The 26,501-nt window shown below is 47.0% G+C and overlaps 2 protein-coding genes across 3 annotated transcripts in view; one reads left to right on the top strand and one right to left on the bottom strand.

The window, feature by feature from the left end:
- Nucleotides 1-7,203, top strand: part of hdhd2 (haloacid dehalogenase-like hydrolase domain containing 2) — a 36,210-nt gene extending 29,007 nt beyond the window's left edge. For both annotated transcript variants that reach the window (XM_020474424.2, XM_031825999.1), the window contains exons 6-7: nucleotides 5,235-5,298; nucleotides 5,409-7,203. In XM_020474424.2, coding sequence (XP_020330013.1) covers nucleotides 5,235-5,298; nucleotides 5,409-5,512 — 168 coding nt within the window. In that variant the 3' untranslated portion in view covers nucleotides 5,513-7,203. The remainder of the gene's footprint in view (nucleotides 1-5,234; nucleotides 5,299-5,408) is intronic.
- Nucleotides 7,204-7,207: 4 nt separating this feature from the next.
- katnal2 (katanin p60 subunit A-like 2) overlaps nucleotides 7,208-26,501 on the bottom strand; it is a 62,302-nt gene continuing 43,008 nt past the window's right edge. The window contains exons 9-17 of the mRNA XM_031825998.1: nucleotides 25,908-26,006; nucleotides 24,841-24,904; nucleotides 24,620-24,738; nucleotides 24,449-24,540; nucleotides 22,393-22,503; nucleotides 11,326-11,488; nucleotides 10,857-10,959; nucleotides 8,083-10,352; nucleotides 7,208-8,039 (exon numbers count right to left, since the gene is read on the bottom strand). Coding sequence (XP_031681858.1) covers nucleotides 10,213-10,352; nucleotides 10,857-10,959; nucleotides 11,326-11,488; nucleotides 22,393-22,503; nucleotides 24,449-24,540; nucleotides 24,620-24,738; nucleotides 24,841-24,904; nucleotides 25,908-26,006 — 891 coding nt within the window. The 3' untranslated portion in view covers nucleotides 7,208-8,039; nucleotides 8,083-10,212. The remainder of the gene's footprint in view (nucleotides 8,040-8,082; nucleotides 10,353-10,856; nucleotides 10,960-11,325; nucleotides 11,489-22,392; nucleotides 22,504-24,448; nucleotides 24,541-24,619; nucleotides 24,739-24,840; nucleotides 24,905-25,907; nucleotides 26,007-26,501) is intronic.

Raw genomic sequence — 26,501 nt, 5'->3', positions numbered from 1 at the left:
CCATACAGCCAGTTCTCTATCCACCCTTGTCTGACTCAGTAACTTTCCATACAGCCAGTTCTCTATCCACCCTTCCCCTTGTCTGACTCAGTAACTTTCCATACAGCCAGTTCTCTATCCACCCTTCCCCTTGTCTGACTCAGTAACTTTCCATACAGCCAGTTCTCTATCCACCCCTTGTCTGACTCAGTAACTTTCCATACGATTAGAAAGGACTGCTCGCTGAAGTGTTTTATGGAGCGTTTGACAGTGATGAGGGGTGGTCGTTTGACCGTGGACCCATTGCGCACGAAGGCAATGAGGCAGTGATTGCTGAGATTCCCTGTAACGCACAGTGTTGAGATTGCCTGCAATGACAACAAGGTCAGTCCGATGATGCTATGACACACCACCCCAGACCATGACGGACCCTCCACCTCCAAATTGATCCCGCTCCAGAGTACAGGCCTTGGTGTAACGCTTATTCCTTCGACGATAAACGTGAATCCAACCATCACCCCTGGTGAGACAAAACCGCAACTCATCAGTGAAGATCACTTTTTGCCAGTCCTGTCTGTTCCAGCGACAATGGGTTTGTGCCCATAGGTGACGTTGTTGCCGGTGATGTCTGGTGAGGACCTGCCTTACAACAGGCCTCAGTCCAGCCTCTCTCAGCCTATTGCGGACAGTCTGAGCACTGATGGAGGGATTGTGCATTCCTGGTTTAACTAGGGCAGTTGTTGTTGCCATCCTGTACCGGTCCCGCAGGTGTGATGTTCGGATGTACAGATCCTGTGCAGGTGTTGTTACACGTGGTCTGCCACTGCGAGGACGATCAGCTGTCCGTCCTGTCTCCCTGTAGCGCTGTCTTAGGCATCTCACAGTATGGACATTACAATTTATTGCTCTGGCCACATCTGCAGTCCTCATGCCTCCTTGCAGCACGTTCACTCAGATGAGCAGGGACCCTGGGCATCTTTCTTTTGGTGTTTTTCAGAGTTAGTAGAAAGGCCTCTTTAGTGTCCTAACTTTTTATAACTGTGACCTTAATTGCCTACCATCTGTAAGCTGTTAGTGTCTTAACGACCGTTCCACAGGTGCATGTTCATTAATTGTTTATGGTTCATTGAACAAGCATGGGAAACAGTGTTTAAACCCTTTACAATGAAGATCTGTGAAGTTATTTGGATGTTTATCTTTGAAAGGGTCCTGAAAAGGGGACGTTTCTTTTATTTCAGTTTTTATTTTTAATACATTTGCAAATATTTCTAAAAACCTGACAGCTCTGTTCGATGAGCATTCAACTCTTAGTGATGGTTGATTGCTTCATTTTTGCAAATAAATATGTTGTTTGAAAAAATCTGCAGTCTCTCTTCTTATAGAATTGATCTGACACCATAGAGCTCGGAGACAGGATTGTGTCAAGAAACACATCTGGGGAAGGGTACAAACAACATTCTGCAGTATTGAAGGTTCCCAAGAACACATTGGCCTCCATCAGTCTTAAATGGAAGAAGTTTGGAACCACCAAGCCTCTTCCTAGAGCTGGCCTCCCAGCCAAACTGAGCAATCGGGGGAGAAGGACCTTGGTCAGGGAGGTGACCAAGAACCCGACAGAGCTCTAGAGTTCCTCTGTGGAGAAGGGAGAACCTTCCAGAAGGACAACCATCTCTGTAGCACTCCACTAATTAGGCCTTTATTTTAGAGTGGCCAGACGGAAGCCACTCCTCAGTAAAAGGCACATGACAGCCCACTTGGAGTTTGCCAAAATGCACCTAAAAGACTCTCAGACCATGAGAAACAAGCTTCTCTGGTCAAATCACATTTGATTGGTCACATACACATGGTTAGCAGATGTTAATGCGAGTGTAACAAAATGCTTGTGCTTCTAGTTTTGACCGTGCCCTCACCACCTCCCTGTAGGCCGTCTCGTCTTTGTTGGTAATCAAGCCTACCACTGTAGTGTCGTCTGCAAACTTGATGATTGAGTTGGAGGCGTGCATGGCCACGCAGTCATGGGTGAACAGGGAGTACAGGAGAGGGCTGAGAACGCACCCTTGTGTGGCCCCAGTGTTGAGGATCAGCGGGGTGGAGATGTTGTTTCCTACCCTCACCACCTGGGGGCGGCCCGTCAAAGTCCAGGACCCAGTTGCAAAGGGCAGGGTTGAGACCCAGGGTCTCGAGCTTAATGACAAGTTTGGAGGGTACTATGGTGTTAAATGCTGAGCTGTAATCGATTAACAGCATTCTTACATAGGTATTCCTCTTGTCCAGATGGGTTAGGGCAGTGTGCAGTGTAATTGCAAATTGGAGTGGGTCTAGGGTGTCAGGTCGGGTGGAGGTAATATGATCCTTGACTAGTCTCTCAAAGCACTTCATGATGACGGGAGTGAGTGCTACGGGGCGATAGTCATTTAGCTCAGTTACCTTCGCTTTCTTGGGAACAGGAACAATGGTGGCCCGCTTGAAGCATGTGGGAACAGCAGACTGGGATAGGGATTGATTGAATATGTCCGTAAACACACCAGCCAGCTGGTCTGCGCATGCTCTGAAGACTTGACTAGGAATGCCGTCTGGGCCAGCAGCCTTGCGAGGATTAACACGTTTAAATGTTTTACTCACGTTGGCTGCGGTGAAGGAGAGCCCGCAGGTTTTGGTAGCAGGCCGTGTCAGTGGCACTGTATTGTCCTCAAAGCGAGCAAAGAAGTTGTTTAGTTTGTCTGAGCGCAAGACGTCGGTGTCTGCAACGGGGCTGGTTTTCTTTTTGTAGTCTGTGATTGACTGTAGACCCTGCCACATACGTCTCCTGTTTGAGCCATTGAATTGCGACTCTACTTTGTCTCTATACTGACGCTTAGGTTGTTTGATTGCCTTGCGGAGGGAATAGCTACAATGTTTGTATCCGGTCATGTTTAAGGTCGCCTTGCCATGATTTAAAGCAGTGGTTCGCGCTTTCAGTTTTGCACGAATGCTGCCATCAATCCACGGTTTCTGGTTGGGGAAGATTTTAATAGTCACCTTGGGTACATCATCACCGATGCACTTGCTAATAAACTCACTCACCGAGTCAGCGTTCGGATCAATGTTGTTGTCTGAGGCTATCCGGATGAACTAGATTGAACTCTTTGGCCTGAATGCCAAGTGTCACGTCTGGAGGAAACCTGGCACCATCCCTACGGTGAAGACCGGTGATGGCAGAATCATGCTGTGGGGATGTTTTTCAGCGGAAGGGACTGGGGAACTAGTGTCGTGGGAAATTGCAAGATTATGTTATAATGCTTGTAAGATTGTTATAATGCTTGTATTACATTATAATAGTTGTTACATTCGACAGAATAGAGTATTTTGTGTGTGTGTTCCACTGAGGATGGGCCTCTATGAGATAACACGGACAGAGGAGATTTACGATGTCTTTGGGGTGATAAAACCTAAAGAGCATTCCAGATTACATGAGCTAATGGTTCTGTTCTATGCCGTACCAGGGAGAGACAGGTTCCCTATTGGAGAGAGGGGGCCAGACACTGGTCTTTACAATGAAAACTGTTGACACAGCAGTAACTGTCTGCTATGTTTTATAGATATCTGTCATACAAATCTTAACCTTTGTGAACTGTTCCTAAGATCTGTGGTTCGTCAGTGTAAGTTGAGAGGGGTGTATCTTGGCTATAAAAGATCTTTGTACTTTTCTGTAGTCACTTCTCAATGGTTCATTAGAAATAGTGAATTGCTGAAAGTCAAATGCTATTGCAAAGCTTATCATTATTATTATTAAAGATGTAGTTTAAGTATAACTCTGACTGGTGTGTAGTTTGTAACTCTCCTCATTTGGTAAAGCAGAAATATGCCACCACACTAGTAAGGATCGAGTACTGAGCAAAGTACAGAGAGATCCTTGATGATGATAACCTGGTCCAGAGCGCTCAGGGCCTCAGACTGGGGTGAAGGTTCACCTTCCAACAGAACAACTACCCTAAGCACACAGCCAAGACAATGCAGGGGTGGCTTCAGTACAAGTCTCTGAATGTCCTTGAGTGGCCAAGCCAGAGCCCGGACTTGAACCCAATGAAACATTTCTGGAGAGACCTGAAAATAGCTGTGCAGCGACGCTCCCCATCCATCCTGACAGACCTTGAGAGGATCTGTAGAGAAGAATGGGAGAAACTCCCCAAATACAGATGTGCCAAGCTTGTAGCATCATACCCAACAGGACTCGAGGCTGTAATCCCTGCCAAAGGTGCTTCAACAAAGTACTGAGTAAAGGGTGTGAATATGATTTTTTTGTAATACATTTGTAAAAATACTATCTAAAAAACTGTTTTTGCTTTGACATTATGGGGTATTGTGTGTAGATTGATGAGGGGTAAAAAACAATTTAATACATTTTAGAAGAAGGCTGTAACCTATCAAAATGTGGAAAAATTCAAGGGGTCTGAATACTTCCCGAAGCCACTGTAGGTTCAGAACTTTTGTGAAACAGCACAGATGAAAAATATTTAGCAAATAGAACTCGAAACTGGATGGTGTTCAGAGATAGATGGGAGGGGTTGAGGGGAGCTGAAGAATGGGACTAAAAACAAAAAATATTATTGTAAAATGTATAAGCATGAACTGTTGTTGTCCATTAGTTTACACCAATTAGGGGAGGGGTGGTAGGGTTAGCGGAAAATAATAAAGGAAAATATATAAAAACTATATTTAAAATAATATATATTTATACATACACACACGCACACACAGTGGCAAGAAAAAGATAAGTTTAATGCTAGCTAGCAACTTACCTTGGCTCCTTGCTGCACTCGCGTAACAAGTGGTCAGCCTGCCACGCAGTCTCCTCGTGGAGTGCAATTTAATCGGCGTCCAAAAATGCTGATTACCGATTTGTTACGAAAACTTGAAATTGTCCCTAATTAAACGGCCATGCCTCTATTCTGGAGTGGCCCAGTCAGAGTCCTGACCTCAACCCGATTGAGATGCTGTGGCATGACCTCAAGAGACCAGTTCACACCAGACATCCCAAGAATATTGCTGAACTGAAACAGTTTTGTAAAGAGGAATGGTCCAACATTCCTCCTGACCATTTTGCAGGTCTGATCCACAACTACAGAAAACATTTGGTTGAGGTTATTGTTGCCACTGTATGGGGGATTGGAAAAGATGCAGACATTACATTGATAGAATCCACAATCTAACTGCAATTTATATCTAACGTCAATCTGTTTAACAATATTGTTCAATATCTACCCCCCCCTTTACAGGACGCCAGAGACGACGTGGGCGGGGCTCAAAACATTGGCATGCTGGGAATTGTAGTCAGAACCGGTAAGAGACATGACATCGCTTCATAACTCATAGAAAACCTCTTTAAAAGCATTCTAAAAGCAACTAATGCCAATCATTTCTATTGATTCATAGCATGTTGTCTTCTATAGGTAAATACAGAGTGGGAGATGAGGGTAAAATTAATCCTCCACCATACCTGACCTGTGACAGCTTCACTCAAGCTGTGGACCACATCCTCCAACACATCCTTTAACTATGATTCTCTCACTATTAGATCATTTAGACATGGGTATATCTCATCATGTTGCAGTCCCACACCAGACTCTAACACCTCTAGTCCCACACCAGACTGACACCTCTAGTCCCACACCAGACTGTAACACCTCCTCTGGTCCCACACCAGACTGACACCTCTAGTCCCACACCAGACTGTAACACCTCCTCTAGTCCCACACCAGACTGTAACACCTCCTCTAGTCCCACACCAGACTGTAACACCTCCTCTAGTCCCACACCAGACTAACACCTATAGTCCCACACCAGACTGTAACACCACCTCTAGTCCCACACCAGACTAACACCTCTAGTCCCACACCAGACTAACACCTCCTCTAGTCCCACACCAGATTAACACCTCCTCTAGTCCCACACCAGACTGTAAAACCTCCTCTAGTCCCACACCAGACTAACACCTCCTCTAGTCCCACACCAGACTAACACCTCCTCTAGTCCCACACCAGACTGTAACACCTCCTCTAGTCCCACACCAGACTGTAACACCTCCTCTAGTCCCATACCAGACTAACACCTCATCTGGTCCCATACCAGACTAACACCTCCTCTAGTCCCACACCAGACTAACTCTCCTCTAGTCCCACACCAGACTGTAACAACTCCTCTAGTCCCACACTAGACTGTAACACCTCCTCTAGTCCCACACCAGACTGTAACACCTCCTCTAGTCCCACACCAGAATAACACCTCCTCTAGTCCCACACCAGACTGTAACACCTCCTCTAGTCCCACACCAGACTGTAACACCTCCTCTAGTCCCACACCAGACTAACACCTCCTCTAGTCCCACACCAGACTAACACCTCCTCTAGTCCCACACCAGACTAACACCTCCTCTAGTCCCACACCAGACTGTAACACCTCCTCTAGTCCCACACCAGACTAACACCTCCTCTAGTCCCACACCAGACTAACACCTCCTCTAGTCCCACACCAGACTAACACCTCCTCTAGTCCCACACCAGACTGTAACACCTCTAGTCCCACACCAGACTGTAACACCTCCTCTAGTCCCACACCAGACTGTAACACCTCCTCTAGTCCCACACCAGACTGTAACACCTCCTCTAGTCCCACACCAGACTGTAACACCTCTAGTCCCACACCAGACTGTAACACCTCTAGTCCCATACCAGACTAACACCTCTAGTCCCACACCAGACTGTAACACCACCTCTAGTCCCACACCAGACTGTAACACCTCCTCTAGTCCCACACTCCATCTAACTATGGCTGCTGTGTTCCTCATCTAACTGAGGCTAGGGTTAAGGTGCTGTGTTGATGAATAGGTAGTGTTAGGTTTCTGTGTTGGTGAATAGGTAATGTTAGGTTTCTGTGTTGATGAATAGGTAGTGTTAGGTTTCTGTGTTGATGAATAGGTCGTGTTAGGTTTCTGTGTTGATGAATAGGTAGTGTTAGGTTTCTGTGTTGATGAATAGGTAGTGTTAGGTTTCTGTGTTGGTGAATAGGTCGTGTTAGGTTTCTGTGTTGATGAATAGGTAGTTAGGTTTCTGTGTTGATGAATAGATACTGGGATAACAAGACTGCATCAAACCTTTGCACTTGTGAAGAGTGTTTAAAATGGCATGTTTCTGAAAAATGTCTTGTGTGTAATCATGTTTATAAAAAAAGTGATCATGACTAGTACTACCAATGACTCATATTGTCTTTAATTGAACATAGAGAATCCATTCAGCTGTATAAAACACAGGTCAGCAACCTTCCATTTCTTCAGTGAAGTTCCAGAAACCGTTTTTACCAAAGGTTCTGTCTCAGACAAGCCCTATGTACAGAAACACTGGGTTCTGTCTCAGACAAGCCCTATGTACAGACACACTGACCTAGGTTCTGTCTCAGACAAGCCCTATGTACAGACACACTGACCTAGGTTCTGTCTCAGACAAGCCCTATGTACAGACACACTGACCTAGGTTCTGTCTCAGACAAGCCCTATGTACAGACACACTGACCTAGGTTCTGTCTCAGACAAGCCCTATGTACAGACACACTGACCTAGGTTCTGTCTCAGACAAGCCCTATGTACAGACACACTGACCTAGGGTCTGTCTCAGACAAGCCCTATGTACAGACACACTGACCTAGGTTCTGTCTCAGACCAGCCCTATGTACAGACACACTGACCTAGGTTCTGTCTCAGACAAGCCCTATGTACAGACACACTGACCTAGGTTCTGTCTCAGACAAGCCCTATGTACAGACACACTGACCTAGGTTCTGTCTCAGACAAGCCCTATGTACAGACACACTGACCTAGGTTCTGTCTCAGACCAGCCCTATGTACAGACACACTGCCCTAGGTTCTGTCTCAGACCGGCACTATGTACAGACACACTGACCTAGGTTCTGTCTCAGACAAGCCCTATGTACAGACACACTGACCTAGGTTCTGTCTCAGACAAGCCCTATGTACAGACACACTGACCTAGGTTCTGTCTCAGACAAGCCCTATGTACAGACACACTGACCTAGGTTCTGTCTCAGACCGGCGCTATGTACAGACACACTGACCTAGGTTCTGTCTCAGACAAGCCCTATGTACAGACACACTGACCTATTACATTGTATTGCTAATCTAAGATGCTCATTGCTACAGATATGTACAGTGCATTCGGAAAGTATTCAGACCCCTTGACCTTTTCCACATTTTGTCACGTTACTGCCTTATTCTAAATTTTAATTAAAAAAAATCCCATATCAATCTACACACAATACCCAATAATGACAAAGCAAAAACTGTTTTTTAGATGAAAGAAATTCAGACCCTTTACTCAGTACTTTGTTGAAACACCTTTGGCAGCAATTACAGCCTTGAGTCTTCTTGGGTATGACGCCACAAGCTTGGCACACCTGTATTTGGGAAGTTTCTTCCATTCTTCTTTGCAGATCCTCTCAAGCTCTGTCAGGTTGGATGGGGAGCGTTGCTGAACAGCTATTTTCAGGCCTCTCTAGAGATGTTTGATTGGGTTCAAGTCCGGGCTCTGGCTGGACCACTCAAGGTCATTCAGAGACTTGTCCTGAAGCCACTCCTGATTGTTTTGGCTGTGCGATTAGGGTCGTAGTCCTGTTGGAAGGTGAACCTCCACCCCAGTCTGAGGTCCTGAGTGCTCTGGACCAGGTTTTCGTCAATGATCTTTCTGTACTTTGCTCCGTTCATCTTTCTCTCAATCCTGACTAGTCTCCCAGTCCCTGCCACTGAAAAACATACCCTCATGCTACCACCATGCTTCACCGTAGAGATGGTGTCAGGTTTCCTCCAGACTTGACACTTGGCATTCAGGCTAAAGAGTTCAATCTTGGTTTCATAAGACCAGATAATCTTGTTTCTCATGGTCTGAGAGTCTAGGTGCCTTTTGGCAAATTCCAAGTGGGCTGTCATGTGCCTTTTACTGAGGAGTGGCAACTCTACCATAAAGGCCTAATTGGTGGGATGCTGCAGAGATGGTTGTCCTTCTGGAAGGTTGTCCCATCTCCACAGAAGAACTATGGATGTCTGTCAGAGTGACCATCGGGATCTTGGTCCCCTCCCTGACCAAGGCCCTTCTCCCCTGATTGCTCAGTTTGGCTGGGAGGCCAGCTCTAGGAAGAGTCTTGGTGGTTCCAAACTTCTTCCATTTAAGACTGATGAAGGGCGCTGTGTTCTTGGGGATCTTCAATGCTGCAGACATTTTTTGGTACACTTCCCAGATCTGTTTCTTGACACAATCCTGTCTCAGAGCTCTACGGACAATTCCTTAGACGTCATAGCTTGGTTTTTGCTCTGACATGCACTGTCAACTGTGGGACCTCATATAGACAGGTGTGTGTCTTTCCAAATCATGTCCAATCAATTGAATTTATCACAGATGGATTCGATTCAAGTTGTAGAAACATCTCAAGGATGATCAACGAAAACAGGATGTCCCTGAGCACAATTTCGAGCCTCATATCAAAGGGTCTGAATATTTACGTAATTAAGATATTTCTGTTTATTTATTTCTTTTAACTGTTTTCGCTTTGTCATTAAGGGTTATTGTGTGTAGATGAGTTTTTATCTTTTAAGGGCCTCCCGGGTGGCGCAGTGGTTAAGGGCGCTGTACTGCAGCGCCAGCTGTGCCACCAGAGACTCTGGGTTCGCAACCGGCCACACCCGGTAGGTCCATGGGGTCGACGCACAATTGGCCCAGTGTCGTCCGGGTTAGGGAGGGCTTAGCCGGTAGGGATATCCTTGTCTAATCGCGCACCAGCGACTCCTGTTGCGGGCCGGGCGCAGTGCACGCTAACCAAGGTTGCCAGGTGCATGAAGTTTCCTCTGACACATTGGTGCGGCTGGCTTCTGGGTTGGATGCGCCCACTGTGTTAAGAAGGGTTAGGGTTAGTGCGGCTTGGTTGGGTTGTGTATCGGAGGACACATGACTTTCAACCTTCGTCTCTCCCAAGCCCCTTTGGGAGTTGTACCAGAGAAAAGATAGTAGGTACTAAACAATTGGATACCACGAAATTGGGGAGGAAAAGGGGTAAAATTTTAAAAAATAAAATGAAAAGTTAATTATTATTTTTTTGAATACATTTTAAATTAAGGTTGTAAAATAACAAAATGTGGAAAAAGTCTAGGGGTCTGAATACTTTCTGAAGGCACTGTATATTGCTATGTTGAGTGTGTCACACAGACTCGTACTCAGTCTCCCAGGCGGTGTATTTGTCTATAAGGTTCCTGGCCGAGGGTTTGGTGTGAGCGATCACCTCCAGGAAGTCGTCTGTTGTCACAGTTTCCAGGTGAATGACAGGCATGTTGCAGCTCCCTGTAAGGGGAGGAGTGGTATTATTAATAACGGATAGCCGTCCTATCACCACGGCCGTCATTTTCTACTAATTTCCAGATGATTCTACATGCTAAATCTACTGCACACAGCCAAGTGCTACTGAAAAACGAGATCCTCCATTTTTTGTCAATACCGGAGTTTTCAGCTGAGTAAATATTACAATGTAACCCTGCTGGTGGCTCTGCAGAGCATCAAATATCTTCCTGACTGGTCTCACGGCCGTTTCCTTACCCTGCTGGTGGCTCTCTAGAGCATCAAATATCTTCCTGACTGGTCTCACGGCTGTTTCCTTACCCTGCTGGTGGCTCTGCAGAGCATCAAATATCTTCCTGACTGGTCTCACGGCCGTTTCCTTACCCTGCTGGTGGCTCTCTAGAGCATCAAATATCTTCCTGACTGGTCTCACGGCTGTTTCCTTACCCTGCTGGTGGCTCTCTAGAGCATCAAATATCTTCCTGACTGGTCTCACGGCTGTTTCCTTACCCTGCTGGTGGCTCTCTAGAGCATCAAATATCTTCCTGACTGGTCTCATGGCTGCTTCTTTACACACCAGCCTGATATCAGACCCAGAGTATCCTTCCGTCGCCTAGAATATATAGATATTAGTATTAATATATCAAGACAACATCTATTACTACTACAACTAGCTAACTTACTATGATACAAGATAACAACATTATTACTAATATTAACTACTACAACTAGCTAACTTACTATAATACAAGATAACATCTATTACTTAACTACTATACAATTTCAATTAACAGGTGTGCCTTGTTAGAAGTTCTTAATGCGTTTGAGCCAATCAGTTGTGTTGTGACAAGGTAGGGGTGGTGTACAGAAGATGGTCTTTTACCAAACAAGCTAAGTCCATATTATGGCAAGAACAGCTTTTTAGTAGTCAATCTTTTGGTCAACAGAGATGTGAGATCCCACTGTTCCTCCCCCCTACCTTTGCAATCATCTCATAGGCCAGCTCGGTGCGTAGCTCCACCCCTCCAGTGCAGCTGAGTGGAGGCAGCCAATGAGAGACCATGGCCTGTCGGGCATTGTCAGAGGGAAGGCCAACCATAATCCTTTTCTCCAGACGTCTCAGCATGGCATGATCCAGCTCCCTGAGAAGACGAAGAGAGACATAGGGAGAAACCTCTTCTGTTACCGAGACCACCTGTCATACCTGTTACCCTCCTGACCCTGTAGGTGTTGAACCCTGACTATATCTCTACCTGCTCTGAGATCAACACCCTGAGCAGCTTGATAAATATGGTTCCAGTTCTTCTGAGCTTACCAGGGCAGGTTAGAGGCTGCCAGGACATACGCCAGGTCTCACCAGGGCAGGTTAGAGGCTGCCAGGAAATATGCCAGGTCTTACCAGGGCAGGTTAGAGGATGCCAGGACATACGCCAGGTCTTACCAGGGCAGGTTAGAGGCTGCCAGGACATACGCCAGGTCTCACCAGGGCAGGTTAGAGGCTGCCAGGACATACGCCAGGTCTTACCAGGGCAGGTTAGAGGCTGCCAGGACATACGCCAGGTCTTACCAGGGCAGGTTAGAGGCTGCCAGGACAAACGACAGGTCTCACCAGGGCAGGTTAGAGGCTGCCAGGACATACGCCAGGTCTCACCAGGGCAGGTTAGAGGCTGCCAGGACATATGCCAGGACTTACCAGGGCAGGTTAGAGGCTGCCAGGACATACGCCAGGTCTTACCAGGGCAGGTTAGAGGCTGCCAGGACATACGCCAGGTCTTACCAGGGCAGGTTAGAGGCTGCCAGGACAAACGTCAGGTCTCACCAGGGCAGGTTAGAGGCTTCCAGGACATATGCCAGGACTTACCAGGGCAGGTTAGAGGCTGCCAGGACATACGCCAGGTCTTACCAGGGCAGGTTAGAGGCTGCCAGGACATACGCCAGGTCTTACCAGGGCAGGTTAGAGACTGCCAGGACATACGCCAGGTCTTACCAGGGCAGGTTAGAGGCTGCCAGGACAAACGCCAGGTCTCACCAGGGCAGGTTAGAGGCTGCCAGGACATACGCCAGGTCTTACCAGGGCAGGTTAGAGGCTGCCAGGACATACGCCAGGTCTCACCAGGGCAGGTTAGAGGCTGCCAGGACATACGCCAGGTCTCACCAGGGCAGGTTAGAGGCTGCCAGGACATACGCCAGGACTTACCAGGGCAGGTTAGAGGCTGCCAGGTTTTACCAGGGCAGGTTAGAGGCTGCCAGGACATACACCAGGTCTTACTAGGGCAGGTTAGAGACTGCCAGGTCTTACCAGGGCAGGTTAGAGTCTGCCAGGACATACGCTAGGTCTTAACAGGGCAGGTTAGATGCTGCCAGGACAAACGCCAGGTCTCACCAGGGCAGGTTAGAGACTGCCAGGACTTACCAGGGTAGGTTAGAGGCTGTCAGGACAAATGCCAGGTCTCAACGGGGCAGGTTAGAGGATGCCAGGACAAACGCCAGGACTTACCAGTGTCGTGTCTTTACTAACTGAAGACTTATAGTTTTTTATCAAAGATTCTCTGTAATTAGTTATTACGCGATTAAACTGACTAATCATGTAACCGTAATTACTAGGAAGTTGGGGCACCAAGCAAAAATATTCAGATTACAAAGTTATAATTTCCTAAAATAACTACTCCATAGTCTTCTGATTAATGAATTATTTACTTTACCTCACGTTAGTCTCATTCCAAACGTCGTAAATTGTCATGTATGAGTCATGTATGAGTCATCCATACATCAATTGTCTTAAATCATTTATTTATTACTAAGTAATTCACAGAAATGCATAAACAAAAAGTAAATATGGTAAATATGGTTACAAGAAATGATAGGAGAATGTGCCCTAGTAGGCTAAACCGGCATGGCAGCTTGTTAGACAAAAGGGGAAGTGGGGGTCGACTAAGAAGTCACGACAAAGTGATAATTATAACAATTGAAATGCTAATCCTTTGCACATGAACGCTCACTCATTCGGGAACAATTGCAATCAATATATATATTTACGCTCAGTGTGTCGTCTTGATCACTGATGAAAAGTTCATTTATTTTGTAGAATTGTCCATCTCTCTCTCTCTGTCGTGGTTATAGTGGATAGTTCAGAGTGACATTCATTCGTTTCGTTACAGAATGGTTGTTTCGGCGGTTGTCGTTCTTCGCGTTCAATGTAACCGAATTCCTAGCTGCAGACTAGTAATTAATATCAAAGACTTGTTCTTATTCTGTCGGTATCGATAGTTTAAGAGTTTAACCACGTGTTATGGTTATGTCATGTTCTGACCTTAGTGTCTTTGTTTTAGTACGGTCAGGGTGAGTTGGGTGGTTTGTCCATGTTCCGTTTTCTATGTTGTGTTTTGCGTTTGGCCTGGTATGAATCTCAAACACAGGCAGGTGTCGTTTGTTGTCTCTGATTGAGAATCATACTTAGGTAGCCTTTTTACACCTGTGTTTATTTTCTGTGTCTGTGTGTTCCACACGGATATTTCACGTGTCGTTTATTGTTTTGTTTCAGTGTTCGCTTGTTTTAATAAAGAGCATGAACACGTACCACTCTGCGCATTGGTTCTCCGATCCTTACTACTCCTCCTCCTCGTCGGAGGAAGACAGCCGTTACAAGTTAAAAGATTCAGCAATGGTCCACAACCTTTGTCTCCCCTAATGGAGAAAAACATGGTCTGCAACCTTTAGCCATCTCGTAATTGAGGTAAGCTCGGTCTGCTGATCGAAAACCCGAGTGGGGGTTTTATTCGGAAGGGCCGAAAAAGGGCTGTCCCAGGAGGCCTGACCCTAACTGGGCTCAGGGGCGGTCTTCAGTTGCGGTCCCTTCTAGTGATGTACCTTAGTAGGTTCCCTGGAAGCTGCAAAGTACCCCAGGGAGGGCCAGGGGATGTCCCTGGTTAGTGATCGCCATTGCGGCCCCCCCTCTGGTGGTTTACCTTGGTAGGCACCCTGACAGCGGGGCATGCTGCCAGAAGGATGGGCCGTGGGTGTCCGGATTTGGGGTCGCCGTTCCAGACCCATAGTCTGGTTGTCGTCCAGACTGGAAGATCTGGGCAGTAACGTAGGCAGATGTTAACAACGCACACACTCATGAAATATATATAATTACATTCATTCCCCAGTGAGCGGCATTGTGGCTCTAAGTGATGGTTGTATGGGGACTTTGTTTATGGCTCTATCACTTCCTAAGTGTCAAAGGAACTGAACCGAAAAGGAATGAAAGCATAAACAAAAGATATACAAAATAGTTTTCACACAAAAATAATCTAATTGGACTATACTCTATATACGTCCAATGTTCTGGCAAAATGACTATCATGGCATTGTCTCTAATGCCATATCTGGGGTATTCCTACTTGGTGTGTTGCTTAGGCACTATCCTAAGTTGATAACTATATGATACGTTTACAGCTGTAAGGCACTAGTTTTGGCAGTCTACAGGGATGACCTATGGACTTCTGGGAAGAAAACTGGTGAGTGCTGTAGCTGTAGAGTCAAAGGCCGAGAAGTAAATGTTCAACTTTACTAAGGTTGGTATTTTGCTTGGACCATTAAGTGATCCTAGCATAAATCCTAATTGGATGTTCTGTTGTGCATGTGTGTTTATGCTTACACAAGCGTGCATGTCAAAGTAAGAAAACCAAGTATCCTGGCAGATTACAACTTGTTCAGAATGAGTCTGACGTAGTCAGGTAATTTTCAGGTCAATGCCTGGAGGTCAATCAGAATTGGTGTCGAGGAAGTCTGTATTAGTTTTTACTACAAGTCACTGTGTCTTCCACTATTGTAGTGGTGATAGGTATGAAGTCTCTTTCATAGCTATGTTATCCACGGAGGAGCTAACCTCACGACGGAAGTACTCATTAAGTATTGGACCAGTCGTAGGTGGTGTGATCGTAGTTAATGATTCTAATACTTTTCCTCCTGAATTAAGGATTCTATTTATTAGTGACATGTGTGTTAACCATTGGAAGAGTGCACTGGAGATTCCCTTCCACGTGTTGCACTCTGAGTGACTCCTATGTCGCTATTGTCAAGGGTCATTTGATTGGTTGTGTCTCTAACCTTCTTACTGATTGTAGCTAGACTGACTGTCACTGGTATTGGTACTGGTGCTCAAAGGGACCAGTTATCCTACCGATTTATTCAGAAATATTATACTACAGGAACACATGATTGGAGCATTTTACTAGTTGTATTGTAGTTGAACCTACACATGGCAAGGAATGATTATTGTTGCCATTTGTTTTGGAGGTGGACAAGTCCACTGGACTTCCTTTACGACCAGTGTGGTACACCTCAGTACTATCTTAGATGTGTTCTAAGATAGGCCCCTAGATGGGGGTTGTCTGCTCCTCACTGTTCTCATAGGGGAGTTTACAACTAGATTTGATTTATGCTCTGGCGGCCTCGTACGGTGTTGTCCGTAGTCTCGACCCCACCACCGGCCTCGATGAGGCTCATCATGGGTCTGGGCTACTATTCCCCCCCTTTGTGTCTCGGGACCCCCCCACCAGCGGGTGGTGTTGGTGTCCGAGGCGCAAACGAAAAGGTCGGACCCTATGTACGAGTTGTCCGTGTTATGAGAATGGCTGTAACCTTTCAACCAAATCTCCTGGTGTTTGTGCTTCAAAACGCTCAGTGTCTTTAGAGGCATGTCAGTCACCACCGCGTCCGCGTGTGGCAACCACTTCAGTACATGTGAACTGAGACGAGGATATCGGTCTGTGATATCGCAAAGTGTTTCACCAGTGGGAGTCATCGGGTCAGTTGCTGGACTGACGCCATTAGTGTCATTGTAAGGGGTGACAGTCCCCAACAAAGTGGAAGGTGTATCATCGGAAGCAGAGTATACTCTGCGCATCAATGTTTTCTTGTTGATACGACCGCAGTGCTTGCGGACGTGTCCGAAGGGCAAGAGGAGTTCATATCAACTACCGTATTGCACGACTGCAAGGAGGAGGGAATTTGCTTATTCACAGAGACAGCTGGCTCGAAATCAGGACAAGAATGGTCAATCAAGTTGGCTGATGGAATGTGTCGAGATATCGTAATATCTCCTTGGATCGGATTCTGCCCCAAAAGGTTTCTAAACGTCTTTTTCCCAAGGGGTGCTTTCGACAGATACGCCTCGTGAATGACTGCGTTGCAGCTAGCGTTAGGGGTAGACAGTGTGGTCAGTGGAGAAGGCACGGTGGCCTGTGACCATACCTGGTTGGTTTTCCAATCCATCAATGGGAGTAACCGATCCATCAAGTCTGCGCCAAGTAGCAGGGTTACAGTTTCGAGGCTGGTAACATACACAGGGTGAACAAGCGATACGTCCTTGAAGTGTAGTTTCAGCATGACTCTCAATGTGAGAGACGAGGTAGTCTGAGTGACCCCTCGAAGTGTAGTGTTGCATCGTTCCACTTTTAACCAACGTTTAGTTGGCTTCAAAGCCCTTTTGAGATCATCAAATAATGTTTGAGAGATGAGTGATATTGTCGCACCCGAATCAATTAGCGCATGACAAGTTAAGCAGTCCTCCAGGATTGTTTCCAGGTATGGCCATTTAGATTCATGGTTAGTGGACATATTTCCCACAAAGTGGAGAGGTCGTTCGCAACGACGTGATGTGCCATTTCTGTTCAAGGTGGAAGCAGATTGACTTTTCCGATTTTGAGTGGGCTTGGCTTTAACAAAGCGCATGACCTTTTTCTTCGCAACCTTTATGTCAGAGTGGTGACACATTACCTGGTGTCTGGTAATTCCCCATCTAGTCCTTGCTCAGGGTGTTAATTCCTGCGGACCTGGTGTCCGGTAATTCCCCATCTAGTCCTTGCTATGGGTGTTAATTCCTGTGGACCTGGTGTCTGGTAATTCCTTGTCTAGTCCTTGCTATGGGTGTTAATTCCTGTGGACCTGGTGTCCGGTAATTCCTTGTCTAGTCCTTGCTATGGGTGTTAATTCCTGTGGACCTGGTGTCCGGTTATCCCCCGTCTGGTCCTTGTGATTTATCTTTATCTTTACAGTTATTTAGACCGCAGAGATTTTGGAATCATGGTTTCGTGGTAGAAACTGTTGTTGTGCGTCATCTCTCAACGCTCCAATACCTGATAATGCACCCTCTAACTGGAGTGGGTGCTCCTGGTCAAACTTCAAAACCAAGTGGTCAGGGCTCTTAGCGTTGTGAACTTTTAATGCTTCAAAAGCTGTGATTGCAAGCTCTCTGAGTTGTAAGATAGGCAAGCCAACGTGGGCGGCAGGGCCCAAGTAGGTAATGAAGGTAGGATACATGTTCGACAGGAACATTTGTTTAAAAGGTAACAGGTCTTCCATGCCTGTTTCAGTGAGTAAAAGTAAGCCAAAGTAAGCTGAACAAAGCCTATGATAGTAAGCTTGTGGATGTTCGTTCCGAGCTTGTTTGACGGTGTTAGCCAGTGAGCTATCGTGTTTGCGAGTCGCAGAACCACTGAATTGTAATTTCAATGCTGTGGCAAGTTTAGCGTAGTCGTTTAGCACGTGTTGCTGTTGTAGACGAATTAACCTTGTCACGTGTCTATTTGACGTTTGCTTCAACAGGTAAACCCTGTCAGAACCCGTACCGTTCGGGTAGCCATCCAACGCGTCCTCTATGTCAGCTAGGAACGTCTCAGTATCGTTTGGCTGACCTGGAACGTGGTCAAAGGTGGGGAAATTCTTGATGAGTTTGTCAAGGTATTCCGCGCCAAGCGGGCTGAAAGGGTTGGCTTCATCCTGTGGAGAGATTGGGGCCGAAAGGCCAAGAGGAGAAGCCAAGCCTTGTTGTTGTTGGCCAAGTGGCGCAATATTACTCAGTGCTGAATGGCCAAGAGGAGAAGACTGAGGGACAGGCTTGGGCTCCGGTTGCTTGGATTGGTAATCCCGCTGTAGAGCGTGACCATTCTGGACTTCCTCCAGATGGTCCCTAAGGGTGGTATTCTGCTGCATTGCAGAGTCCACTTGAGCGCTTAGAGTACTGATTTTGGACACGTGAGTGTCACACTTGCTCCTTTCTGTCTCAAACTTATCTGTCATGGCTTGCAGATAGAGGTCTTGAGTACGGAGCAAAAGATTCAGTGATGAGATTTCCTCCGCTTGCTTAGAAATCAATATTTCCATCTTCATCACCTGAGTTCTCTCATCATTCATTTGGTCAGTGACTTCAGTGAGTTCTGCTGATTTGTCATCCAACTTTGTCATTGGGTTCATTAACTGATCGTCTTTGGCCTGCAGCGTTTTGAGTAGAATCGTGTTACTTTGAGTAACGTTCAACAAAGCTGCATGCATGTTATCAAGTTGAGCGCTCCTGTTTGTAGATAACTCTTAAGATTTATCTAGTTTGGCGTGAACATCATCGTATTTAGTTTTGGCTAAATCGAGTTGTTCCTGTAGCATATGATCCTGTAGCATATGATCCTTGTTCCTGTAGAAGCCAATTTTGTTGAAGAGCTTGTACTTGTTCATCGTCATACGTTTTTGCAATTACATTTAATTGTTAAGTTTTCAAGCGCAGTTCCATAGCTAGCAGAATTTTTCCCTTTTCAGCATTTGTCATTGGTTTCCCGGTTCTCTCCCTCTGTCCCTTTATGTCTCCCATTACCTGCTCGTGCTTCAGCTGTGCACTGTGGTATTGGACAGATGCCAATCTTGGGTGGCAAGACATCAGGGCTAGACTGGAGAGAACCTTTACGAGGCCTGCGCCCGATGGTTGATTTTGGAAAGCGTTGTTGTGTTTTTCCACTAATGGCATAATTAGGGTTGGTATCGCTGCTGAGGTCAGAGATCAATCCATTTGCGGGTGGAGGTTCACTAATTAGCGGGCGAGTGGGGACTACCCCCTCTGATAGGCGAGTGGGGACTACCCCCTCTGATAGGCGAGTGGGGACTACCCCCTCTGATAGGCGAGTGGGGACTACCCCCTCTGATAGGCGAGTGGGGACTACCCCCTCTGATAGGCGAGTGGGGACTACCCCCTCTGATAGCTTGCACTTTATTAGAACATTTTGAAAGGAAAAAATGTTTTTCCTAATTTTCCAAAGTTTGGTTTTGGAATATATTGGGAGCTGCAAAGATGATTTTAATCTATTTATAGACGTTAATTAACCATCAGTACTGGACAGTACTGTGGAAGTTCGACGTGAATGAATTTGCAAAAGCAAATTAAGCGAATTAATCAATGATAATGATATCATACCTGGATAGGCTATCTGGGTATTACATTTTAAATTAACCTGGGAAGTTGGTTCATCTAGGTTACTATTGCAAAGTTTAAGGTGTCTCGTTTAATTGAAAGAACCTAGAAAGGTATGTCCAACAATTTAAATAAATAAATTGAATGAGACCCAAGCAATTGAGATTGCTGGATTATTTTAACGTGATCCACGTTTGGATTTCCAACACTTCTTTTAAGAAATGTACTTGCGATTCTTCACCACCAGTGATGCAGAATGCTGAAATCAAACGGAAGTACAAATTGCGGTACTTCCGTCACGGAAGGTGGAGGATTTTAAACGGAACACAGGAAGTGAAAAATGTTCCCCCTCTGTTAGTTTAGCATCTCGTAATCCTAAATTGTTCAGAAATATCACGTTCTAAGCACAAAATAGGGTCCTCTCACCATGGAAAGGGTGGGTTTACTAGTGACATCTCACATTAAACCTTTCGGCATACTTTGCTAGCGTTATGTTGACCGGAGCGACACGGTACATAATACGGATCTGCCTGTAGTCAGTCCACACTGGTGTAGTGCGGTAGGCGGACAAAAATACTTCGGCTCGGAAGGAAAGAATATCTTCTAATTTCTAACCTTACTGGCTCTAGAAGTTAAGATGTTTGGCCTAACGGACTAAATCTGGAATTTATCACTCATTGCTCCGACGCTAAAAACCACTACCGGAGGCGCTCTGTAGCCTCTTCCAATGGGAACACACACACAACCAATTTGGATGTATACAAAGCAGTCTGTTTGTACAATTCTGTTTGCACAATTGATATATAGAATTCCACAGCAAAGTCTAATTCTATCTTAGATTCCTTACCCGGGGGCGTCATAAATGTTGTGTCTTTTCAGATATTTTCATATCTGATCCATAATCTTCTGATTAATTAATAATTTACTTTACCTCACGTTAGTCTCATTCCAAACGTGGTAAATTGTTGGTTATCTGCACGAACCCAGTCTTCACTATGAGTCATCCATACATCAATTGTCTTAAATCATTTATTTATTACTAAGTAATTCACAGAAATGCATAAACAAACTGTAAATATGGTAAATGTGGTTACATGAAATGAGAATGTGCCCTAGTGGGCTAAACCGGCCTGGCAGCTTGTTAGACAAAAGGGGAAGTGGGGGTCGACTAAGAAGTCACGGCAAAGTGATAATTATAACAATTGAAATGCTAATCCTTTGCACATGAACGCTCACTCATTCGGGAACAATTGCAATCAATATATATATATATATATATATTTACGCTGGTGAAAAGTTCATTTCTTTTGTAGAATTGTCCGTCTCTCTCCCTCTCTCTCTCTGTCGTGGTTATAGTGGTTAGTTCAGAGTGACATTCATTCTTTTTGTTATAGAGTGGATGTTTCGGCGGTTGTCGTTCTTTGCGTTCAGTGATACCGAATTCCTAGCTGCAGACTAGTAATTAATATCAAAGACTTGTTCTTATTCTGTCGGTATCGATAGTCTAAGAGTTTAACCACGTGGTATGATTAAAAGATTCAGCAATGGTCCACAACCTTTGTCTCCCCTAATGGAGAAAAACATGGTCTGCAACCTTTAGCCATCTCGTAATTGAGGTAAGCTCGGTCTGCTGATCGAAAACCTGAGTGGGGGTTTTCGGAAGGGCCGAAAAAGGGCTGTCCCAGGAGGCCTGACCCTAACTGGCCTCAGGGGCGGTCTTCTGATTTAGTTCAAATCAAAAGGGAATTGTATTTTTCTTCATTAAACAGTCCAAAATCATATTACACAATTATACAAACAGTATCATCCTCACTCATTCATCTTATACAACAATTAGATGTAAACCTCATATCTGAGTCTATTATATAAACAGTGTTATGGTAATGTGGCCACACCGTCTCCCATGAGCTTCCCCAAGTTGTGACAAACAGACCAGCTCGTAGCTGGATTCTTCACCCATCTTTTATACTTTCTCCGGAACATGAAATTTGTTCGTACCTCTAGTTCTTTGAGGTGGAAGGATTTCCTTTGTCGTCTATGAAAATATACTCTCTCTATACTATACAACGTCTCTCTGACCACAGCAACCTAGTTGAAGGAGGAAAGGGGGAGGCAGGGAGTGGGGGATGGGGCTTGTTATACCCAAAGAGGCCAACGTGGTGACACCAGGGTAGGTTAGAGGCTGTCAGGACTTACCAGGGTAGGTTAGAGGCTGCCAGGTTTCACCAGGGTAGGTTAGAGGCTGCCAGGTCTCACCAGGGTAGGTTAGAGGCTGCCAGGACTTACCATGGTAGGTTAGAGGCTGCCAGGACAAACACCAGGACTTACCAGGGTAGGTTAGAGGCTGCCAGGACAAACGCCAGGGCTCATCCGGGTAGGTTAGAGGCTGCCAGGTCTCACCAGGGTAGGTTAGAGGCTGCCAGGCCTCACCAGGGTAGGTTAGAGGCTGCCAGGACAAACGCCAGGACTTACCAGGGTAGGTTAGAGTCTGCCAGGACAAATGCCAGGTCTTACCAGGGCAGGTTAGAGACTGCCAGGACAAACGCCAGGACTTACCAGGGTAGGTTAGTGTTAGAGAGGCTGTGGGGTTAGACCTACCAGGGAAGGTTAGGGTTAGACCTACCAGGGAAGGTTAGGGTTAGACCTACCAGGGAAGGTTATGGTTAGACCTACCAGGGAAGGTTATGGTTGGACCTACCAGGGAAGGTTATGGTTAGACCTACCAGCGAAGGTTAGGGTTAGACCTACCAGGGAAGGTTATGGTTAGACCTACCAGGGAAGGTTATGGTTAGACCTACCAGGGAAGGTAAGGGATTGACCTACCAGGGAAGGTTAGATGCTGCCAGGACAAAAACCAGATCATCAGATCGGGCCAGTCCATCCATCTGGACCAAAAGCTCTGTCTTCATCCTTCTGCTGCCCTCGTGCTCTCCTCTGGACCAGGACAGCAACACAGAGAACGAAGAGCAGCATTAATAACACATACATGCATTAGTAAAACAGAGAACAGCGTTAAAAACACAGAGAGCAGCATTAAAAACACAGAGAGCCGCATTAAAAACACAGAGAGCAGCATTTACTAACTTCCCCTCCCCCATTATAATTCCCCTCCCCCCACTATAACCCCCCCAGTATAACTCCCCCTCCCCCACTATAACTCCCCCTCCCCCACTCCTTCTTTATAACTCCCCTCCCCCACTCCTTCTCTAACTCCCCCTCCCCCGCTCCTTCTCTGTAACTCCCCCTCCACCACTATAACCCCCCCTCCCCCACTATAACTCCCCCACTCCTTCACTAACTCCCCCGCCCCCACTATAACTCCTCCTCCCCCCACTATAACTCCCCCTCCGCCACTATAACTCCCCCTCCCCCACTCCTTCTCTGTAACTCCCCCTCCCCCACTATAACTCCCCCAATCCTTCACTAACTCCACCTCCCCCAATCATTCACTAACTCCCCCTCCCCCACTCCTTCTCTAACTCCCCCTCCCCCACTCCTTCTCTAACTCCCCCTCCCCCACTCCTTCTCTGTAACTCCCCCTCCCCCACTATAACTCCCCCAATCCTTCACTAACTCCACCTCCCCCAACCATTCACTAACTCCCCTCCCCCACTCCTTCTCTAACTCCCCCTCCCCCACTCCTTCTCTAACTCCCCCACTATAACTCCTACTCCCCCACTATAACTCACCCTCCCCTCTCTACGTAACTCACCCTCCCCTCTCTCCGTAACTCACCCTGCCCTCTCTCCGTAACTCACCCTCCCCTCTCTACGTAACTCACCCTCCCCTCTCTCCGTAACTCACCCTCCCCTCTCTCCGTAACTTACGCTCCCCCTCTCCGTAACTCACCCTCCCCTCTCTCCGTAACTCACCCTCCCCCTCTCCGTAACTCACCCTGCCCTCTCTCCGTAACTCACCCTCCCCTCTCCCCTCTCTCCGTAACTCACCCTCCCCTCTCTCCATAACTTACCCTCCCCCTCTCCGTAACTCAACCTCCCCTCTCTCTGTAACTCACCCTCCCCTCTCTCTGTAACTCCCCCTCCCCTCTCTCCTTAAATCACCCTCCCCTCTCTCCTTAAATCACCCTCCCCTCTCTCCGTAACTCACTCTCCCCTCTCTCCGTAACTGACCCTCCCCCCTCTCCGTAACTCACCCTCCCCCCCTCTCCGTAACTCACCCTCCCCCCTCCCCTCTCCGTAACTCCCCCTCCCCTCTCCGTAACTCCCCCCCTCTCCGTAACTCCCCCCCCCCCTCTCCGTAACTCCCCCTCCCCTCTCTCCGTAACTCCCCCTACCCCCTCTCCGTAACTCCCCCTCCCCTCTCTCCGTAACTCCCCCTCCCCTCTCTCCGTAACTCCCACTCCCCTCTCTTCGTAACTCCCCATCCCCCCTCTCCGTAACTCACTCTCCCCTCTCTCCGTAACTCACCCTCCCCCCTCTCCGTAACTCACCCTCCCCCCTCTCTCCGTAACTCCCCCTCCCCCCTCCCCTCTCCGTAACTCCCCCTCCCCTCTCCGTAACTCCCCTCCTCTCCGTAACCCCCCCCCCTCTCCGTAACTCCCCCTCCCCTCTCTCCGTAACTCCCCTACCCCCTACCCCCTCTCCGTAACTCCCCCTCCCCTCTCTCCGTAACTCCCACTCCCCTCTCTTCGTAACTCCCCATCCCCCTCTCCGTAACTCACCCTCCCCTCTCTCCGTAACTCACCCTCCCCTCTCTCTGTAACTCACCCTCCCCTCTCTCTCTAACTCACCCTCCCCTCTCTCTCTAACTCACCCTCCCCTCTCTCTCTAACTCACCCTCCCCTCTCTCCGTAACTCCCCCTCCCCTCTCTCCGTAACTGACCCTCCCCTCTCTCCGTAACTCACCCTCCGTAACTCACCCTCCTCCAGTCCCTCTCTGGCTCATAACTGACTCCAGTTCATCCAGGAAAATGGTGGAAGGGGCGTGGTAGCGAGCCAGCTCAAACAACACCTGGAGAGAGGAGTGCATTATGTCAACTAATAAACATCAGTCTGTAACATTCATACAGGGACATCAGACAGCCACGTACCCTGACCAGCTTCTCAGAGTCTCCTCTCCACTTGCTGACGATGCTGGAGGCTGAGATGTTGAAGAACGTGGTGTTACACTCTGTGGCTACAGCCTTGGCCAGCAGTGTCTTACCTGTACCTGAGAGGAGAGGTTAGGAGTGTGTGTGGAGGTGTCTGTAGGTGTGTGTGTGTGCATGTGTGTAGGTGAGTGTGCGTGTGTAGGTGTGTGTGTAGGTGTTACCTGGAGGTCCGTATAACAGCAGACCTTTCCATGGAGACAGGATGCCAGTGAATAGCTGTGGATACTAAGGACAGAATGAAGGAATGTTAGTTCTATAGAGTCAGATCAAATTACAATGTCGGGGCAGCAACCGTACTGTCAGATGGACCGTACTGTAAGATGGGCCGTACTATAAGATGGGCAGTACTCTAAGATGGGCCGTACTATAAGATGGGCAGTACTCTAAGATGGGCCGTACTGTAAGATGGGCCGTACTGTAAGATGGGCCACACTCTAAGATGGGCCATACTCTAAGATGGGCAGTACTCTAAGATGGACCGTACTCTAAGATGGGCCATACACTAAGAAGGGCGGGCCATACACTAAGAAGGGCCATACTGTAAGATGCGCCATACTGTAAGATGGGCCGTACTCTAAGATGGGCCATACTCTAAGATGGGCCATACTCTATGATGGGCCATACTGTAAGATGGGCCGTACTCTAAGATGGGCCGTACTGTAAGATGGGCCGTACTCTAAGATGGGCCATACTCTATGATGGGCCGTACTGTAAGATGGGCCGTACTCTACGATGGGCCGTACTCTACGATGGACCATACTCTATGATGGGTCGTACTGTAAGATGGGCCGTACTCTATGATGGGCCGTACTCTACGATGGGCCATACTCTATGATGGGCCGTACTGTAAGATGGACCATACTCTACGATGGGCCATACTGTAAGATGGGCCATACTCTATGATGGGCCGTACTCTACGATGGGCCATACTGTAAGATGGACCATACTGTAAGATGGACCGTACTCTATGATGGACCATACTGTAAGATGGACCGTACTCTAAGATGGGCCATACTCTATGATGGGCCATACTCTATGATGGACCGTACTGTAAGATGGGCCGTACTGTAAGATGGGCCGTACTCTATGATGGGCCATACTCTAATATGGGCCATACCTTCACGAATAACAGCACTTTGTTTCCTACTGCTTTTAGTGTAGACATATTCAGAAGTAGAATGGAAGTGGTACAGCAGCAGAGAAAGAGCATGGTGCTTACGGCCTGTACCTTAATAGGGTAGACGACAGCCTCTTTGACTAATCGCTTGGCGGCCTGCAGGCCTATAATGTCATCCCAGCGCACAGCGGGGTTCTGTAAATAGATGTCCTTTAGAGAGAGGAGAGGGGTAGAGCTCAGACATTCATTAATAAACACACACATTCCATACAATGGTAGCTCTTCAGTCCTCTAGTGTTTCACCTGAGTATTACAGATTAAAAGAACGTCTTCAACGACTTCCCAAAATAACTAAAAAGGATCCTGCTAATAACAGCTCTTACCCTGCTCATAACAGCTCTTACCCTGCTCATAACAGCTCTTACCCTGCTCATAACAGCTCTTACCCTGCTCATAACAGTTCTTACCCTGCTCATAACAGCTCTTACCCTGCTCATAACAGCTCTTACCCTGCTCATAACAGCTCTTACCCTGCTCATAACAGTTCTTACCCTGCTAATAACAGCTCTTACCCTGCTCATAACAGCTCTTACCCTGCTCATAACAGCTCTTACCCTGCTAACAACAGCTCTTACCCTGCTAACAACAGCTCTTACCCTGCTCATAACAGCTCTTACCCTGCTCATAACAGCTCTTACCCTGCTC

Source organism: Oncorhynchus kisutch, linkage group LG6 (genome assembly GCF_002021735.2).
Source record: "Oncorhynchus kisutch isolate 150728-3 linkage group LG6, Okis_V2, whole genome shotgun sequence".
NCBI lineage: Eukaryota > Metazoa > Chordata > Actinopteri > Salmoniformes > Salmonidae > Oncorhynchus > Oncorhynchus kisutch.
The sequence above is the reverse complement of the archived record's forward strand: the minus strand, read 5'-3'. Positions and strand labels throughout refer to the sequence as shown.